The 22,134-nt window shown below is 41.8% G+C and overlaps 1 protein-coding gene across 2 annotated transcripts in view; it reads left to right on the forward strand.

Annotated features, from left to right (window-relative positions):
* Positions 1-22,134, forward strand: part of PCMT1 (protein-L-isoaspartate (D-aspartate) O-methyltransferase) — a 48,108-nt gene that overhangs the window by 19,331 nt on the left and 6,643 nt on the right. For both annotated transcript variants that reach the window (XM_083176579.1, XM_083176578.1), the window contains exons 3-6: positions 2,108-2,139; positions 4,498-4,602; positions 9,059-9,179; positions 16,251-16,336. In XM_083176579.1, the coding sequence (XP_083032705.1) occupies positions 2,108-2,139; positions 4,498-4,602; positions 9,059-9,179; positions 16,251-16,336 (344 nt within the window). The remainder of the gene's footprint in view (positions 1-2,107; positions 2,140-4,497; positions 4,603-9,058; positions 9,180-16,250; positions 16,337-22,134) is intronic.

Genomic DNA, 22,134 nt, shown 5'->3' on the forward strand with positions numbered 1-22,134 from the left:
GTATTCCTCAGTCCTTTATACATACTATGCTTAGAGAAAGAATGGCGGTGACGCTGGCACATTACCATAGGATATTGAAAGCCTATGTGTCATGGTGTGAGTCACAGCCTTCCTATGGCAGACTAACTCTCCCATCTCCTAAGATTTCTGTAAGCAGGCTTGTCGGCTAGACTCAGATTAGGCTCCCATCAGGTTCAGATTTCAGCCCTTTCGGTAATTTTTCATTGAAGGTTGGCTCTTTTTACAGAGGTTCAAACCTTTTTGAAGGGGGTCCTTCATATCCGTATCCAACCTCCGTTTTGTGGCGCCTTGAGAACCTTGATGCTTGGCTGTAGTCTTATACTTCCTCCAATCACCTGCATTCGAACCTCGCAAATCTGTGGAGTTTTGGTTATTAACATGGAAGACGCTGGTTTTACTGGCTTAGGCCAGGAGTGTCTCTGACTTCAGTACCCTCTCCTGCCATTTGCCCTATCTGATAGCATGGAATTAAGAACTAGGGGAGACTTTTTGTTGAAAGTTGTATCATACTCGTACTTTATGATGCAGCAAAAAGGCGATGGCCTGCTTCCAAGCAGATTGACTCATTGGATTTGTCTCACCATCAACGCAACGTATCAGGATTCTTTGCAGAGCGCCCCTTCCGTGGTTTCTGCTTGGTACATGGGTCCTTACTGGGCTGTAGCCAGAGGGGTTTCCATGTTTCAGTTATGTTGAGCAGTCACTTGGTCCGACTATAACTTATTTCTCAAATTCTACAGGTTTGACGCCTTTGCAGAGCTTCTCAGTTTAACCAGCCAGTGTTACAGGACACTCAGCGCGCTCCCTCCCATGGAAGTAGCTTTGGGACACCCCCCAATGTAAAGATAACTGCAGTGTCCCCTAGTGCAGTGGTTCCCAACCCTGGTCCTCAAGTACCCCCAACAGTGCACATTTTCCAGGTCACCCAGCAGGTGCACTCATTATTCAGACACATTTTAAAATATCCACATTTGGAGCTAATTAATTTGTCTGTGATTTTGTGTGGAGACCTGGAAAATGTGCACTGTTGGGGGTACTTGAGGACCAGGGTTGGGAACCACTGCCCTAGTGGATGAAGGAGAATACTAGAATTTGGTACTTACCGATAACTCAGATTCCACAGGGGACGCTGCACGCCCTCCCAGCGCTGTTTGTTGTAGCTTGGTGTGTTTTGTGTATGGATTCTTGTAGCTTGACTCTGTACTGTCTTCTGCTGCTTCTCCTTTACTGGAGATTCCCTGGTCTTTCTTCTCTCAGTCACAGTTTTCTAGACTGAGGTATGGGAGGGAGGGGAGGGAGGGGGGGGGGGGGATAGAGGGAGAGGAGTCAGCCACACTTTAAGATTTAAAGTGCCCACTTTATTTTATCACCACTTTATCCCATTGTAAATAAGACTGCAGTGTCCCCTGTGGAATTGGAGAAATGGAATTATCAGTAAATACCAAATTTTTATTTTTCTAAAGTTTTTGAGTAGATTAGTATTTCCCAAACGGTTTAACAAGGCATCCTGTTTCGTCGCAAAACACTCAAAAGGGCTCCTTTTGGAAGGTGGTCCAGAAATAAATTATTTATGGTCAAAGAGATAGGCAAAATAAGTGCTGGTGGCTGGCACTCATAAAATATGTGGCCAATTGGAACCTTAACAATGTCTACCATCATCTAACTAAACTCAAGAATGACAAATAAGCAAAATTTGCTCTTTTTTATTTATCAATAAGAAACTTTTTGTACTAGGGGTTCCTTGAAAAGAAATGCGGCTTATCTAGGGTGTTGTGAGTCTAGAAAGTTTGTGAACCACTGGAGTAGATGGCAGAAACCCATTTGCAGTCTCGTCCGGCCGGGCCCCCTCAGCTCTGCTGGGCGTACAATAGACCCTACTGCACATGTGTAGATCTCCTGAAAAAATAGCTAATAAAATAAATAAGAGTTGAGGCAGTGTGTGCGCCAACGTTTTAAAGCTTTCATAGCCTATTCATCATGGTGCAGAAACTCTGCCAACATATGTGTGTGTGTGTGTATGCGTGCATTTGTTTTAGCTTTCAAAATACCAGTCTTTTAATAATTTTTTTTTTCCCCTCTGGTATAGGTTATCAAGCAACAATTAGTGCTCCACACATGGTATGTATGATGTCTTTTGCAGTGCAGATAACATTTATCTTATGAAAAAAATTAAGTATTTATGGACATGGTGATTTAAAAACATGTATATCCTTATGAATAAATCAGAAATGTTTTTATTGTCTGTTATACTGTATAAACTGCCTATGCAGTGAAGCATCCCTTTTACAGTAGGTTTTATCATGAGTGGTTTCTTTTTCTGAACTATATACAGTAGTTTGTTTCAACTCCTTATATACTATGCCAAGTGATAGATGATTAAAAGATTAATTTAGGTCTCAGCTTCTCAAACTCGGTCCTCAGGGCCCCACACAGTGCACATTTTGCAGGTCTCCTCGCAGAATCATAAATGAAATAACTAGCTCCCCCTGTGGATCTTTTAAATGTGTCAATGAGTAATGAATGCACCTGCTGGGTTACCTTGAAAATGTGAACTGAGTGGGGTCCTGAGGACTGAGTTTGAGAACCCATGATTTAGGGGAAGATTCAATTGGTCTTGTTAATTTACTGGAAAAGGAAGGAAGGAAAAAAGTGGTCATGTTAGAGTCTGCATGAACATACTTGGCAGGGATATAGAACAGCAGGGTGTGGTTGCATTAAGGTCAGGTATTTGTTGTGGTCAAGTCTGACTGCGTACACTTGTCGGTTGTTTTTAAAATGCTTTCAGAGACAAAAGATAGGGCTCCTAATGCTGGACAAACTGGCCAGGTGATAGGCCTGAAAGGGGTTAGTGTTAGGGGTTCTGGAACTTACTGCTATCTGAATGAATTTGCAACCTGTTTGTAAAAAATCTGCTGTGACCTGTGGTATGTCCTGTAACTTGTGAACTACTAACATTCTGCTATTAACTGCCTGTCTGTGAAACCTTTGTTAGAACCCGTTTCATTTGGAATTTTATCCAGTTTATTTGATCCGTGTCACAGCATACCCGGGCCAATAGATTAACATGTTAGCAGCAGCCCCGATAATGGGCACTATCTATTATTATTTATTTATTAACAGTTTCTTATATAGCACATACATATTCTGCAGTGCTTTACAGAGAATATTTGAACATTCACATCATTCCCTGACCCAGAGGAGCTTACAATCTATATTCCCTACCACATGTACACGCACACAGACATTCTAGGGTTAATTTTGTTGGGAGCCAATTAGCCTACCAGTATGTTTGGATTGTGGGAGGAAGTAACCCATGCAATTACGGGGAGAATATACAAACTGCACAGTTAGAACCATGGTGGGGATCGAACCCATGACCTCAGTGCTGTGAGGCAGTAATGCTAACCATTACACCATCCGTACTGCCCCATCTATATAATTTTCTCTGTATGATAGGAAAGCAGAGTTTACAGGCAAGTGATAATTCAGTTATAATTGTTCAAATGTGAGCTCTACTTCTAAAAATGGCAGTGAGGACTTTAATACTTGAACTTGAATAGAAATATGAGCAGAATCTACAGTATAATTGCATGATGTTTGTGTGTATGGATGTTCCACGATAACTCTTGAACTCTTGAACTCTTTAACTAATAGTCCTCAAACTTTGCACACTACCTTATCTTCAGGGACAATCTAAATTCAAAGATGGATTTAATCGGATGACCCCTTAAGGGTCCATGCTATTTGTACTTTTCATGCATTGTGATATGTCATTTGAAAGCTTATGACTTTCTGAATACCCAGTAAAATGGGGCATGGTCAATGGGAGGTACGTGGCCAATGGGAGGGTGCTGCCTCTCTGCCCTGCTCAGCAGCGTGTGCTGTGCTGCTGCAGCATCCTCTGCTCCCTACTCCCACTGCCCGGTCTCTGCAGCTGGGGAGGGGGGAGCAGGAAAGGGCCCTTCCAACAGGCTCAGGTAAAAAGTAACTGCCCCCTCTCCTTTCTCGACGCCACTGAATACAAAACAATAAACAGATTCCATTAAGTGGACCCTTAAGCCCTTGATTTGTAGATTTTCCTGGTGAAGGACAAACCTACCAGGGCAGGTTTGTCCTGCCCCAAAAATACTCTTCATCACAGAAAGGGCAGCTGCTGCCTTCTGCAGGATCAGCAACATGGGGGATGGTGGTGCGCCAATGGCTCACCGCTGGCCACCACTAGCGCACCCTTTCTTTAGTGGCATGCATGCTCAGCCTGAGAATTGTCCAGGCATACCGCCGAAGGGGTTAAAGGCTTATAAGGGTGTCATGAAATTAAAAACATTTTCACTTTACCAAACTTTTGACAATTGCATACGCATAAACTCTCACCAGTCTGCCGGACATGCCTAGTATGTTATATGGCATTATTCATAATGTACCTAAAATGAACAAGGCTTTCTAAATTTCTAACAGTCTCAACTTTTCTTTGTATAGCATGCATATGCATTAGAACTTCTTCATGAACAGTTACATGATGGTGCCAAAGCTCTAGATGTAGGATCTGGAAGTGGAATTCTAACTGCTTGTTTTTCAAGAATGGTAATTGTATTTTATTATATATTACATGCAACGATTCTATATAATTCCAATGTGTCATAAAAAAAAAAAAAAAGAAGTAAAATATATTTGCTTTCTCTGTATTTAGGATGTACAATTCATATACTATTAAGGATATGTATATAATGTTCCCTCTAGGATGTGATGTAGGTAGGGCTTGCAGTGCATTCATGCATGAATAGGGCAGCGTCACCTCCAGCATTACTATTGTGGCCAGACTGACCCCTTCCATGTTGCTAATTGGGTGTTCCCCAGCCGTTGGCATCACTGATGGAGATATGGGGCTTCCCTCCCCCAAACGTTTCCTTTAATTAGCACAGGCTCCTGGTGCTGATTAAATTGATACCCAAAGCTAGAATATTCCTACTAGACCTGGCATGCAGTGAGGGGCTGTTCAGCGTGACTGCTGCAAAGATGTATGATAACATACCTGTACCAGATTCGGCTGCTTGGGTATTACTACAGCCATTCAGCCATCAAGTTGGCTAGGTGTGTATTAAGCATTAATCTGTTAAATGAGTCTATTGCTTTTAAGAATTCTAAATTATGGACTTGTTATCCTTAAAAATTGAGCCCTGAAGGATTTAGACCATATGTTTGTGTGATCAACTAACCTTTCAATAGTCTATTGTGTTTTTTTTTTTTTTTTCTTTTTTTATTCTAATCTCCTCTATATATGTCTAGTGTCCGTGAGTCTCCAAAACACTACCATCTGCTGGCAGAGAGTAATGCTGTGTACACACGGTACAATCCGGCATGAGATTTTGACTATATAGTCAAAATCGTATGCAGATCGCACAGGTTTTTTCCTTGCGATCCCGATGCGCGCTCCGGTGACAGCACAAATCGAAACCCAGATAGACAGGGCAGCAATGACTATAAAGTGCAAATCGAATGTAGATAACATGAATTGTATGTAGATAGTACAGAGTTAGCAAAGATTGTATAGAAGTCGAATCTTAAGGGGTGTACACACGGAGCGATTTCGTGCTATTTTCTAAGCAATCTTACTAGATTGCTTAGAATCTAAGCACAAATCTCACCGTGTGTATGCTCCGAGAGATTAAATATCTCTTGCTAACTAAGTCAGTGCATGCAGTCACAATCTAGACAAATTGCTTAGCAAATGACTGCAAATCTCTCTGTGTGTACAGAATGAGAGATACTGATCACAATCTCTCATTCTGAACCATTACCCTGACATTTTTTGCTTAAGCAAAATTGCTTAGCAAAATCACTTAGCACAAATCTCTGCATGTGTATGTGCTCCCCATGGGAGATCTTGACACCAGCAAAATTGCTTAGAAAAATAGCTTAGCAAAATTGCTTAGCACAGATCTCTACGTGTGTATGCCCCTTTAAGTCGAATAGCAAGGGGATCTCACGTGTGTACACACCATGAAACTACATCTTTCTCGCACATGCACAAACACAGAAGGTAGCAGACTAGCTATCAAAACTTTTGCTTCGAGTTGGCTTACTAGTTTTTGTATATTTATGGAAAGATGTTAATATTTTTTTTATTTGTTTTTTTTTTTTTTATGAAAATGTACATTTTTAACATTTTAGACAATCCTATGCCCTGTAATACTTTCTGTACTGTGACCATGATGAGTCTGAACATTGTTTTACATAAATAGCCAGCTTCTGCTGAGTGCAGTGCAGTATACTACAGCTTGCTGTCAGCTGATGTCTGCCACCATCCCTATAATCCTTTCAGTGCAAGATTGCAGCCTTGCTGCCAACCCCTAGTGCCAAACATTTCCACAGACAAACAGAAACCTACAGTATAGTTGTCATAGTGAAAACCTTTAGCAGTTCCCATGTGGCTGCTCTTCAGAGCTCTCCTGGTATTTCTGCATTGTGCTTTGCTTTCAGATTTTGTACCACTTAACAGTGATTATAATACTTTTTGCTTCTCATAAAATATCAAGCTCTAAAGTTGTTCCAGTTATGTGCATTGCCATTTTTGACTGGCTTTTAGGATGTTTTATCAGGAAATTGCTCCCTGCCCATTGTGTAAATGTAAAAGTACACTTTGCCCTTATCATACATTCAACAAGGTTCCGCTTCAACTACCTGTGCAGGGCAGCTTGTACTCATGCTGCACTTACACTGCACCTGTGTTCATGTCACAGCTGGGAACCAGGTCCTGTATATTGTGTTTAGGGGCCAATTTTCCATAGCATCGCATATACAGTGTAATCTGGGCAGGATCTACCACCCAGAATCACATTGCAATATGTAATCCTATTACCGTGTATACTCAAGTATAAATCGACCCGAACATAAGCCGAGGCACCTAATTTTACAACAAAAAATTGGGGCTGCAGATGCTCTGTTTTCACATCAGTTATGAAAAGGACACAGACTTTTCCCTGTAAGGTGCTACAGATAGATGTACCTGTGACCTAGTATAGAACGGCATCATTCACTCAGCATATATAGCCAAATAGAGTGAGCTGATCGGTAATAGGAAACTGTAAGCGGTGGTGGTGCCTATTTAAGTAGTGAATTGCAGAAATATTGCTGCAGTGCCCTTCAATTCATCCCTTGTTGCTATACTGTACGATCAGGATACATACGGATGACCGGTGGTGGGGATGCCAGTAGTTAGAATACAGATGCTAGCATCCCGATGGAGGTAATCCTGATGAGTCTGGAAAATATATTTACACCTCCATATACCTGCCCCCCCTCACAGCCTAACTCTAAAGCTCCCCACTAGTGCCTAACCCTCCCTCTCTGCAGCCTAAACCTAACCCCTCCCTCTTCCTCGTGTTAACTCTTACTAGCCTGGCATAACTACATTAGGCATCCTATCATTCAAAATCAATGTGCCGGCATCCTCGTTGATGTCTGGATTCCACCGCCGGTCACCTGATCAGATATTGGCCTTGGTATTGTGAATGCCGCCATTCTGACCGCCTGGATCAATGCATCCTGTACAATCGTGTTGGCATATTTACATTCTCCAGGGCAAAGAGTATCATACATTGCTTTATTGCATATTTATAACTACGGTAATAGATTAGCTGTGATTGGAATACAAATGTATCCTCACACATCTTTGCTGCAGTAACACCAAGTACTTGGCACACCTTGTCCTGTAAAATTCCTCATTCATCGGGCATCTTTTCTGCAGAAAATGCGTCTTAGTCAGAACAGTTTGACTAGAGAGTCTGTCTCGATTTAACTTTGATATATGAAACTTTTAGATCTGTTTGTGACAAGTCTCTGAATATGTACACAAAGGGCTACAGTGTAGCAGTGGCAGCTCTTTTTCAGTACAAGCTCTGTTCTGCTCCCTATACAGACTCCTACACACTCTGTTTACAAGAATCATACTGTGTATCAAATAAATCGGTGCTGTCTCCTTGTGTGTTTTCTAGTCACATTAAACTGCGATTAAGATGTATGTTTGGCAACTAAATATCGGCCAACATTAGAAGCGTGGCACAGGACCTCTGACGGCAGCCATCTCTTGCTGCATGACATATTGATGCTAGATGCACGAGGAAGTATCTGTACATTTGTGCTAATGGTAAATTTGATAGGTTTAAGAAAATAACTTTTTGGACCTAAATCTTTTCAGCAGTGATTTGTGCAATGGCTAGGAGTGCACATGGTGAAGCTTCAAACAGCAAATTGAAGTAAAACCAATTTAAGTCCAACACAATGCAAAACTGCAATTAAACTTGCAGTCCACAAACCACAGTAATAAATCTAGGTATAAAATGTTTGTGACCGAATAGTTCAAACTACATTTATTTTGGAAAACCTTGTTTATCTGTGGTATGTGTGTATAGGTTATAACTATTATCCGATGGGTGGTAGGGACACAACATTGAAGTGAAATATGCACATGCACAAGGAGCGTCGGGTATAACATTTATAAAAGAGCTTGTAGAATATTAGAATTAAATCAATGGGTTAAAGCATTTTAAGGGGAATTTTACTTTGTATTACTACAGCAATTGAATGCAACTTATATTGGTACAATTACAGTTAGAGCATAGATAAATGTCCACATAAAATGATGGCAATTTGACATGCCGTTATAGTGGTTAACCCAGCGGTTCCCAAATGCAGTCTTCATGCTTGGCCACAGTTGATTTAATAAGTAACTCTGTTTATTTGATTTAACCGTCTGTGCTGAGCTGTGGCTATACTTAAAACCTGGACCGTTGGGGTGCCTGGAGGATTACGTTTGGAAACCTCTGGGTTAGCCCCATCACTGGCTGACTATAGCAGTGCACATTTGTCTTGCTAGTTATCTTCCAGCTAGCTAAACATAAGGGCAGATTCGGTTAGATGCAGTAAGAGTGGTAGCCCGGAACTACTCAGGTCTATTCAATTCCAGCCCATTACATACATTGACAACACATCTGCATTTCAATTCTTGCACACGTCTGTAATATATATATATTTTTTTCAGGTCGGACCCAAGGGTCGAGTTGTAGGAATCGACCATATCAAAGAACTGGTTGATGATTCTATAAATAATGTGAAAAAAGATGACCCAACATTACTGTCTTCCGGTCAAGTGAACTTGTTAGGTGAGAAGGAATTTCTTTTTTACTTAAGTTTGTGGATAAAAATGATGCAAAAATTGGCTTAGAGGAATACATTTTTTTGTAAAATGTAATTTTTATTATATATATAATGTTCTGTCAAGTGGCACTGAGAGACTTGTGGCAATAAACAAAAGTGGGACTAATTTTAATCCATGTTATCAACATTTCGGGGCCACATTACTTGAACAAAGTGCAAGTGATAAAGACAACAATATATAAGTACCCTGTGCATCTAAATATGGTATCCAAAAAAAGAAACCTAAACAATCCATAGTGTAATATGTCAACAATGAAGGGTGAGGGAAAATCAATCAGTCATACCCCTTATTCATGGTCTGCTGTACTGGTAGACTAGATGCTCTCATGGAAGGAGGAACACCGCTTCTATGGAAAAGCTTGTACTGGGTGAATTCTTCAATATAGTTGATCTATAGTTTTTTTTTATATGAAGATTTCACAATAAGTCCAACTTATCATTTTTAACGAACAACATTATTCACTACGGTGTATGTATATATATATATATATATATATATATATATATATATATATATATATATATATATATATATATATATATATATATATATATATATATATATATATATATACAGGTCGAGTATCCCGTATCCGTTATCCGAATTATTCCGAAATACGGACATTCCAGAAAGTGAAAAAAAAAATTTTTTTTGCTAAAAACTCACTGGGGACATTTGTAACAGCATCACTGGGGACATGATATGTAACTGGCACTATATATGTGCAAGACAATGATTGCTTGGCATTCAAATTCAATATCTGAGATAGTACACACATTTTGTTTCACGTTTTGAAACCTTGTTTTTTGAACAATTAAAATATATTTGTGTGTATTTTATGTGGTAATAAAATATATTTGTGTGTATATTATGTGTTTATACAGCATACATGCAAGATACTTCAAAATACATCATTGAAACATTAAAATATTCCGAAATACGGAATAATCCGTTATCCAAAATTCTCCTGGTCCCGAGCATTTTGGATACGGGATACTCAACCTGTATATGTATATATGTATATATGTGTATATGTGTGTGTGTATATATATATATATATATATATATATATATATATATATATATATATATATATATATATATATATATATATATATATATATATATATATATATATATATATATATATATATATATATATATATATACACACATATACATATGCACACACAGGCATCCCTGGAAGTTGTAGCTGGTCCTATCGAGTCCTGCACGAAGTTCTTTGATAGGCCTTATCTAAAACTATGCCAGCAGATAGAAAGTGCCAGGCAACCGTAATCAGGTAAACAATACATTGAGTGAGACAGGTAAGCCTGTGTTTAATCAGCAGTCTTTTCTCGCTATGTGGATGGCTAAAGGTAGAGCCTGAATTCTACATGTGTGGCAGTTCAAGCATCTATAGCACTTTTTTTTTTATTTTTTACGCACGAAAACGGGACTTTTAATCTTATGATCCATCCCATGTCCATTTTTATCACCCACACCATTTATAGTGTGTCCCCAAGTGTAGCAGGTCATTATATCAACATCAGTAGATTAATGCAATTTTATTCATGTTCTGAAAAGAAAGAAAATAAATTATTGTAGGACATTTGTCAGTCCTCGACTGTATTCCTAATGCAGACAACGGTGACAGTGGAGCTTCTTCAAAAAATCAAAGGTGTTACTTAATGTATTGGCAGCACTGCACACATACATCATAGAGAATTATACTTTATGTGTTGGTACGGCCTATAAATTATATTAAATTAAATAAAGAAACAGGGATGCTTATGCCACAAACATGAAGAAAAAAATACAATAGTTTGTCGGAAAATGTACAATTGTAATACGAAAAGAAAAATGGTAATGCTAATGATATTATGAAATCAAACACTTATAGTTTAATCTCCTTGGCGTATGCACATTGGAGTTAATGTGCACTTTGCACAACTTCAATGGGCTCTGAACACCCAGCTACCCTAACCCAACCCCCCCCCCCCCTCTTACCCCAGCAAATACAAAGTAATAAAAGAGCACATTCATTCTCCCAGCCACGCACATGTGCTCTGGCCAATGCAGCAACACAGCATATAGTAGGTGATCCACACAACTACTGGAGGATCTGAACACAAGCCTGCAGAGGATGAAGTGCTAAAACATGGAAAGGGAAAGAAGACAAAGAAACAATGGGATAGGCACTTCCTCCTATGACTCACTTCTCCTTCCTTATCACTGATTCATACATCTACCCTGGGTGAGAAAAAGGCACCGTAGATGGGTAGAATAGAGTCTGCAAGAGAGCCAGTAGCAGGAGTGAAAGAAAGGGAGGGATAGAAAAAGGAGAGCCAAATGGGAGGAACAAGAAGAGGTTGACAAGAATAATAGTAGGGGACTGAAGAGAGGCAGATAGTTTAAACACAGGCAGAGACCGTGATATACAGTATATGCAAACACATTGTGTTTATTGAGCTTTCTATTCCCTGAGTGCTGCTGCAGCAGCACTCGGGACTTCCCTATTTCGATGGTAAAAGGATGAACCACTAACTACTTTATGCATTGAGTACCAGATACTTAAGATACATGATATAGATCTATAGATAGATACAGATGGAGCAGCTCCTCATTAAAGCTGCTCCTGGCAATTCTATCGCCACTGTTGACCATCTGCCAGAAGGGGGCACGCGCACAGGAGACGCTTGCACGCCCCATTCTCGCCCTCCCTGTCTCCCTGAAGCAGAGACGGGCAGGGAATCTGCTCCATGCCCCCGTGCCGATGGGACGTGAGAGCGTGAGATGCTTGCGCGTCCCCATCAGATGGAGCGCCTCTCCGCCAGCCTGCGCCAGCTTACGGAATCTGCCTGAGAGGAGCTCAATCTGTAGATAGATAAAGAGGTATATTCAATGCTGGTGGCGAGGATTGTTTTTATTTTGTCGAGGAAAAGTCATCCTCGCTGTCCAACCCACCTCGCTGTATTCAATGTTTTGCAAGTATTCCCTTAAACGGCAATGTTCACCACAAATGCAGCGTAGCCGCTGCATTTTGTGGCGAGCCCTGCCCTTTTGATGGCCGCACTTGACAATTCCACCTCGCCTCAGGGAACAGGCGAGGTGGAAATGGCGTGTGATAGGGGAGGCCGTTGAATACTCTGGCGATGTATCAGCACTGATCACTGTATAGCTTGCTGTCAGGGGCTCGCCACCCTCATTGAACATACCCCATAGATACTGTAGATATAATTTATTAGAGAGAGAGATATCACAAGTTAGTAATGGCACAAATATAAGCACAGCAGTCCCACAAGCCAAATACACATCTCACCATATCTCAGGGTGTTGTAGACTCCAGGTTTATTGCAGAAATCAATCCATGGATTTAAGCATCTGTAGCAGATTCAAGTCCTAGGCTTTAAAGCAAGTATCAACTAAAAAGAGAGAGCACACTTAATATATCAATATATTTAATAAAAATACACATTTTAAAACAATTCATTTGTGAATGGATATAACATGATAGATAAAATAAGAATCAACTTTAAATATCGCTTTAAAGCAAGTACAAAATCCACAATCACTGAGCATTAGAAGTTTCTAATGTATTTCTGTATAATGAAACCTTCATAAGGATATTTTTATAATATGTACATATCTTTGTAATCTGTTATCATTTTAGTCGGTTCTTCTTAAACAGACATCCTTCTTTCTGGGGAATGGGTCCAATCACCCCGTGGTGATGTTTCAGGTTGCTTAAAATTGTTATCAGACACATGTTGATATAGAAACATAGAATTTGATGGCAGATAAGAACCACTTGGCCCATCTAGTCTGCCCCTTTTTTAAACATGTTACCTCAAACCATATTTGGTCCTTATTTTTTTGTAAGGATATCAATATGCTTATCCCAAGCATGTTTAAATTGTACTACTGTATTTGCGTCTACCACCTCTGTTGGGAGGCTATTCCACTTATCTACTACTCTTTCTGTGAAGTAATTCTTCCTCAAATTTCCCCTGAATCTTCCTCCCTCTAGTTTCAGTGCATTTCCTCGTGTTCTGTTGCTCCTCTTCCTGTGAAGAATGCCTCCCACCTGTACCTTGTTTAAGCCCTTGATATATTTGAAAGTTTGGTACTTATGCATTATCTGGGCTCCCATGTTAAATGCACCCCATTTTTCATACCCCTACTATCCAACTACGCATGGAGTTGATTTTATATAGTGTGGTGAGCGCAGCGAGCCACCGTGCCCGAAGCGTGGCGAGCGGACGCGGTCTCATAAGAAAAACGGGAGCCCAGATATTACATAAGTACCGAAAGTTTCTATCATGTCCCCCCTTTCCCTTCTCTGCTCCAAAGTATACATATTAAGATCTTTTAGTCTTTCCTGGTATCCATGGCATCTTTTTTAACTATAGAGTGAACCAGACAAATCCCCTTCTACACATTGTTTGACTTTAATGGGTTAACTTTAGAAGCCATGATTTTTAAAGTGAAGGGTCTCGGTCAACGTGATCAAGATGATGCTTATAGCTAGGAAAGCTATATATTAGTGTATACAGTATTAATAAATAAGAGGTTTTCACACTTCTATCTTTAGGTTAGCCTGCATATTTTCTTTTTTGCATTCCAGTATGGATCATTGTTTTCAACTTGAGTCTTCAGAGAACTTGAACAGTGCATGTTTTCTGTACTACGTGCTGGCGAACAGGTGTATTCATTACTGTCACTTTAAAAGATCCACAGATGGCACTGGTTATTCTTCATGTTTTCTTGTGAGGGTACATGCATATGCACTGTTAAGGTTTCATAAAGACTGGATTAAGGAAACTCTCTGGTCTACATTGTCGTTTCATATCTATTTTGAAGGTACAGATCTTGGACCTACAGCTTCCTTCTGTTTTTTCTTCGACTCAATGGAATTTTAATACAGTACTCACCATTTTAAAAACCTCCTTAGTGTATATTTTTACAATCAAACCTGGTTAAGTGGGATCTCAAGGGAAAGCACGTTTAGCCTCTTCAATAGGTATCTCACTTATCAGGTTTCTCACTTAGGCCCTTATTCAGATCGGCACGGTACGGCCCGCGTGCGGCCGTACCGCCGATGTTTGTGGTCTGCACATGCGCAGAGGTCATTCTGCGCATGTGCAGCCCCCTTCGCCGCAGACGGATTTCGTCCGCCGCAAAGGGGGCGGATAGGGGCGTGAGGGGCTTCATCCCCTCATTTCCCTATGTGTACGCCCCGCGTTTCATGGGCGTTCCCATGCAAACGCGGGGCGTATGCATGGTAATGAGGGCATGACGCCCTCATTACCATGACATGGGGGCGGAAAGCTGACGTCGCCGGATGTCAGCTTTCAGCCCCCATACAAGCTACCACACGGACGATTGTCCGTGTGGTCTCAGCTTGCGGGAGCTGCCGCGGCGTGCGGCCCTGCCTTCGATGGTCGACGACCATCGAATGCAGGGGGCAGCTCCCACCATGGTGGAGGCGTACGCCTCCACCATTTTTGTGCGGATCGCCAGCCGTCCGTGTACGGACGGCCGTGGCGATCCGTCGGGTGGGCGGCCCTTGGTTTGTGCGGTCGGAGCCCCGTGTGCGGCTCTGACCGCACCAACCAGAATAAGGGCCTTATACTGGTTCACACAGTACTTGTTTTGTTCACTTAGAGGTGCCTAAATGCCAAATAAGAATATATGCTTGGTTTCCGTGTCCCTTCTGAAATCAGGGATCAGAAGCAGAGACTTGTCAAACCCTGTACTAAACCCAAATGACAGAGGTTCTGAAGGAAGCTTTTGCGGTACTTGTGTATTATCAGGGCGCCCGATGTAATGTAAATCGTATACGATATTGCATCCGATTTATTGGCCGATTTGCGTCCGATTTTTGGCCGATTCAATCTGCGATGCGATTTAGCGGCTGATTTTTTTTTTCCTGCCGATTTGCATGCTATTCAATCCTTGCACACCCCTAGGTAGTATGCGATGGTATGCGATGCGATTTTCGGGAAAATGCCCCTGATTGTACAATTAAATATCGCATAGCATTGCATGCCAGCAAGTGGCATGCGATGCGATTCACAATGTTAAATGCACCCCCATTGTCAACGCCACCCCCACTATCAACGGCAAACCGAAGTGTGGCGAGCGCAGCGGTATGCGTCCTCCGACCTTTTCATACCCCCACTATCCACGTTGGCATGGAGTTGATTTTAGATAGTGTGGCGAGCCACCGAGCCCGAAGCGTGGCGAGCGTACGAGGATTACTTTACATGTATTCCGCTTCCCCTCTCGGGGCTCGCTGCGCTCGCCACACTATCTAAAATCAACTCCACGCCAACGTGGATGGTGGGGGGTATGAAAAGGTCAGAGGACGCGATTTTCGGCCGATTTTTCGGGTGCCCTCATAATACACAAGTACCGATTTTGCAAGTTTCTGTATATTGGTGGTTCTCTACCTCAATCCTCAAGGTTTCCCAACTGATCATATTTTCCGAATTTCACTATGTAAAGGCTGGAGTGATAATTACTGACCCAGCAAATGCTCCCCTGTGCATGATTTATGAAATCCATAAAATATGACCGGTTGGTGATTGTGGGCAAATGGAGTTAAAAACCCCGCTATATATTATTTGTCATGTTAACAGGGCTGGCTAAAACATAAAATGGTAATTTCCTCTTCAAAGCGTTGTCCCTCATGAGGCGTCATCTGGATTAGCAAGGAGATAGCCTATTTGCACTGTAGGATGCTCGAGCAATTGCTCAGCTACTAACTATCCATTACCAGATGAATCATTTCAGTTAAGTGTCAGAAAACTAGCTCCAGAACATAGTAATGCTTGTTCTACTATTTCAATATTTCTCTATCCCAATAAGTTTTGAATAGAAGATTTTAAGCTCAATAAATTTATAACCTACCCTCCCAACGTAATGCATTTGCCGTTTAATTCCAAGCCTGTAGATTTTAGAATCTCAATATAATTTTTTTTTAATAATCTATTGTTTTTGTATACATCAGTTGGGGATGGACGAATGGGTCTACTGGAAGAAGCTCCTTATGATGCTATTCACGTGGGAGCAGCAGCACCTGTTGTGCCACAAGCTGTATGTATATTTTTTGACTTGCCCATTTGCCTTCCTTTATACTTTGAAGTGTCAATTTAAAGTTGCTACCAGGCATTAAACACTGTGATTGTCTATTGAACTTTGATGTTCCTGGACAGCTTGGGACTATACACTTTTCAATTCATTATGTATGTATGTGTGTGTGTGTGTGTGTGTGTGTGTGTATATGTATATATATGTATATGTGTGTGTGTGTGTGTGTGTGTGTGTGTGTGTGTGTGTGTATATATATATATCTATATATATCTATATATATCTAGATATATAGATATATCTAGATATATAGATATATATAGATATATATATATATATATATATATATATATATATATATATATAGATATATATAAATAGATATATAGATATATATATAGATATATATATATATATATATATATTCTACATACATACGCACACGCACTTGTGCCCATTTGTCAGAGAATATGAATAACTCAAAAAATTTTCTTTCAATCATGGTTAGTGATTATTGTCAAACAACGGTGTTTACTCTTTTTAAATCATAAAAACTACCCAAATGACCCTGATCAAAAGTTTATATACCCTGGAGATTTTTGGCCTGATAACATGCACAAAAGTTGATACAAATGGGTTTGAATGGCTACTAAAGGTAACCATCCTCACCTGTGATCTGGTTGCTTATAATCAGTGTGGGTGTGTATAAAAGGTCAGTGAGTTTCTGGTCTCCTTGCATCTTTCATCCAGTACTGCACTAACGTGTCTGGATTCCGAGTCATGGGGAAAGCAAAAGAATCGTCAAAGGATCTGCGTGAAAAGGTAATTGAACTGTGTAAAACAGGGACGGGATATAAAAAGATATCCAAGCAATTGATAATGACAATCAGCAGTGTTCAAACTCTAATTAAGATGTGGAAAATTAGGGATTCTGTGGAAACTAATTCACAATCAGGTAGACTAAAAACAATTGCAGCCACAACTACCAGGAAAATTGTTCGGGATGCAAAGAAAAATCCACAAATAACTTCGCTGAAATACAGGACTTTCTCTGAAAAAAAAAGTGGTGTGGTTGTTTCAAGATGCACAATAAGGAGGCATTTGAAGAAAAATGGGCTGCATGGTGAAGTCGACAGAAGAAAGCCATTACTACGCAAATGCCACAAAGCATCCCGCTTACAATACTCCAAACAGCACAGAGACAAGCCTCAAAACTAAGTCATTTGGAGTGATGAGACCAAAATTGAACTTTTTGGCCACAACCATATAGATACATTTGGAGAGGAGTCAACAAGTCCTATGATAAAATACACCATTCCAACTGTGAAACACAGAGGTGGATCACTGATTTTGGGGATGTGTAAGCTACAAAGGCACTGGAAACGGTCAAAACTGATGGCAAGATGAATGCAGCATGTTATCAGAAAACACTGGAGGGACGTGCACTCATCAGCCCAGAAGTTTCTCATGGGATGTACTTGGATGTTCCAACATGATAATGATCCAGAACACAAGGCCAAGTCGACCTGTCATTGGCTTCAGCAGAATAAAGTGAAGGTTCTGGAGTGACCATCTCAGTCTCCTGACCTCAATATCATTGAGCCACTCTGGGGAGATCTCAAACGTGCAGCTCATGCAAGACAGCCCAAGAATTTACAAGAACTGGAGGCTTTTTGCCAAGATGAATGCGCAGTTTTACCATCTGAAAAATTTAAGAGCCTCATCCACAACTACCACAAAATACTTCAAGCTGACATTTATGTTTAAGGTACATACATGGTATTAAGAACTTGGGTATGTAAACTTTCTGTTGTCATGATGATAATTTAAAAAGAGTAAACACAGTTGTTTGACAATAAATGGCTTCACCCAACCATTAACCATGAGTGAAAGAAAAGTTTGAGAGTTATGTAGGGTACACACCAGGACGACCCGCTCACGATGCACATCGTGAGCGGGTCGTCAGTGTCTCGTCCGACCCGCTCACGGTGACGCGGGAGGGCACGACCCGCTCACGATGTGCACCGTGAGCGGGTCCGATCCGATGGCGACCCGCACCCGGCTCTATGGTCGTCATTGAGATCCTACCTGCAGCAGGTAGGATCTCAATAACGACCGACCCGCGGGACCGCGCATCGGATCGGTATCGGTCCACAGCAGGTCAGAAAAGGGCCCAATCAGCACACAATCTACATCCAATTGATCGGAATTGGATCGAGATTGTGGGGATCGGGCCCTAGTCGTCCTGGTGTGTACCCAGCATTATTCATATTCTCTTACAAATGGCTAGAAAATCTAATTCTGCGATGGTACAGTATGTAAACTTATAGGTTAGTGTGCTTGGCACTCCGTGGGGAGTTTATAGTCTGTAATGTGCCGGGTGCCTTTTCAATGGTGAATTATGTAGTCTGCAGAACAGGCAGCACTCTCGATCCTTCTGTACAAAAGATATCCCACGCGATCTGCGTGTGGGATATCCTATATAGAAAGATATAATAGATAGAGATAAATATATATTGTGTATGTTAAAGGTCATACTTGCTGTGAAAGCTTTGGGGATGGCAGGGAGGCAGAGGATGGCAGGAATCCTGCCTGATGACTCCTAAGATCTTTAAGCCGGTGATGCGAGGAGTTTGAAGTAACATACAATTCAATGGTTTTTTTCAGGATCCAAATGGGGACACTATTTCTTCTACGATCCCCATGGCAGCCATAACATTGGGGATGTATCCCTTTCCCCATAGATTAGACAGGAGTTTTTTCTCTAGGACCGCCCACCTTGGGTATAACAGCCTCCTCCTCCTTAGCCTCAGTGTCTTTTTTTCCTGTCTCCGTTAGAGAGGACAGAGTAGGAGTTAGTTTATTTTACTTTCTAGAAGGGCTACCTCTTATCGTTTGGGAAGGAGAGCATGTGAGGGGGACCAGATTTATCTATACCCCTACGCATAAACACCCGTTTTATATGCCCAGCCAAAATACCTGCAGAAACGATGGCACCTGTTTGGAGCAAGGTATGCTTTCAGCCGGCTGGAATACAGGGCGACCGCAGGGTGAGACGCTGCAGCTGACGGCGCAGAGGTACAGGCGCTGTGGAGAAGCAGCGTGGGTGAGTCAAGCGGCAGTCCCAGCTGTAAGCCGCGACTGCACGCTGCGGGGCTAGGCACTGGAGGGCGGAAGTACGCGGCGGCGTCTACTTCCGCCCAAAACAACGCTACTGTGCGCACACAGAACGTGCCCCCGGAAACAGTGCAGGAAACGTCTGTTCCGCTCGGCCATCCTGAATGTGTCTGGCGCAGCAATGAATGGGTTAAGGCGCCATATTTAAACGCAGCAGACAGCGTTGTGCAGGGCATCACGCTGGGCTGCAGAAACGATGGCTGAGATGGAAGTGCCTTCTTCCCCTAAGCTGGACAGTGACCCTATGAGGTAAGCCCTTAGTGTTTTTGGGGCATTAGATTTCTTTTATTTCTAGCTACTTAGTGTGTCCATTGTCTCTTATAGTGTGCCTACAGAAGTTATCTCTGTGCCAAAGAAAAGGCTTTCTAAAAAGAAATACATTGAATCTAACTGCATGTCATGTGATAAGGTGTTCTCTGCGTGTCAAAACAAGTCACTATGTGAAGAATGCGAGACAAGACATAAGGAGCCCATGAAGGCAGTACCAAAAAAATCAGAGCATACGGAGATACTTAAAGAACTGATGGCTTGGATGAAACAAAACTTTGTGTCTAAGCATGAATTTGTCCAGTCACAGACAGCTAAGAGGTCTAGGTCTCAAGCTGGGCTGAGCCAAGAGGAGGGTTCATCCGGCATGGAGGAACCAGACAAAAACTCCACTGATGAGTCAGGAGAGATAGAGGAGGATAGAACCTTTAACCTGGATATAGTGGAGAACGTTCTAAAGAACATATACAAGGCGATGAACTACCAAGAGGCTACAGGTACCGCTTCGGAAAAGGACCCGCTATTTGAGGATAGATCAAAGAAGGGGAGGTCCTTCCCAGTTAATAAGGTAGTGAGGGAAATAATTGCTAAGGAGTGGGTAAATGTTGACAAGAAACTCACCCTTAGTAATAGAGTGGATAAAATGTATCCATACAAGGATGAAGAATTCATGGTGTGGTGCAAGATCCCTAAGGTAGACGCGGCGGTGGCGGAGCTCACGTCAAGGTCTACAATACCGGTGGAAGACGCTGCGGCCTTCAAGGATTCCATGGACAAGAAAGTGGAAACCGCCTTAAGAAAGGTGCATACGGCGTCGTCAGGGGCACTCAGGTCATCAGTCGCTATTGCTTCAGTATCCCGTGCTCTGAGACTCTGGGCAGCAAACCTACATACGGATGTAGAAGATAAGATATCCAAAACATATATCTTACGCAGTTTAGAGATCATGCAAAAATCTATTGACTACCTGTGTGAAGCATCACTGGACTCGGTGGCATTTGCATCAAAATCCATGGCAGCCGGAATAACTGCAAGGCGAGCACTGTGGCTAAAGCCTTGGAGTGCTGACGCAAATTCCAAAAACAAACTAACAGCATTACCCTTCGAGGGAAATTATTTATTTGGGTCTAAACTTGACGCCATGATACAGAAACTGTCTGGCGGAAAATCTGTCCGGTTGCCGCAGGATAGAAGGAATAGGTTTCCCTATCCGGGAACACCTGAACCGTCCTTTAAGGATGCAAGAAGCTACAGGCCTGGAAAGCCATACTATAGAAGAGGGAACCCTAATCTCTCCCGTCAGTCCTTTCGCCAGCCTTACCGAGGAAAATTTCAGTCTGACAGAGGTGGAAGGCTATGACTATCCACTAAACATCAAGATAGGTGCAAGACTATTGAATTTCCCAAAGGTCTGGAAAAGGACGATTGGGGACAGATGGGTCCTGAATATAATTCAGAGGGGTTATTCAATAGAGTTTGCATGTCACCCGAGACAAGACCGGTTTTTAAAATCCAGAACACCAACATCGATGGAAGAAAGAAGAGAGTTGAAGATAAAGATAGAGCAACTCTTAGAAATAAACGCCATAGAGGAAATCCCCAGGCTACAGCACAAGAGAGGCTTTTACTCGAACTTATTTCTAGTGAAGAAACCCAATGGAGAATACAGGACAATCCTGGATCTGAGGGATCTCAACCTGAATATAAAAAAGATAAAGTTCAGGATGGAAAGCTTGTCATCCATTCTAACTGGGATAAGGAAGGGAGCGTTCCTAGCGTCAATAGACCTAAAGGACGCCTACTATCACATCCCAGTAAACAGATACCACAGAAGGTTCCTCAGGTTCGAAGTGTCAAACAGGCATTTCCAGTTTACTTGCCTGCCTTTTGGGCTAAGAACATCTCCGAGGGTCTTCACGAAGGTTCTAGTAACCTTGATTGCAGAGCTAAGGAAACAGGGAGTCCTGATTTGGCCATACCTGGACGATCTGCTAATCGTAGGGAATTCGGAAGTAGAAGTCCTACAAGGTCTGGAGTTGACACTATCAACACTAAGGAGACACGGCTGGGTAGTAAACGAAACCAAGAGCCATTTTCTACCAAGTCAGATTATTCAGTTCCTGGGGGTCCTGATAGACACTGTGAATTTCAACATTGCTCTATCACCAGAGAGATGTATAAGAATTCAGGAGATGATAGAAAAGGTCCTGTATTCGAAGAAGGTGACCTTTCTGATGGCCGTACAATTGCTGGGCATGATGACGTCCTGCATAAAAATTATACCTTGGGCCCAAGCAAATATAAGAGGTCTACAAGGGTGCCTGTTACCTCTGATCCGAAGAGGGTACAGGGACCATCAG

The sequence above is a fragment of the Crinia signifera genome, chromosome 3, assembly GCF_055691185.1.
Source record: "Crinia signifera chromosome 3, ASM5569118v1, whole genome shotgun sequence".
NCBI classification, from domain to species: domain Eukaryota; kingdom Metazoa; phylum Chordata; class Amphibia; order Anura; family Myobatrachidae; genus Crinia; species Crinia signifera.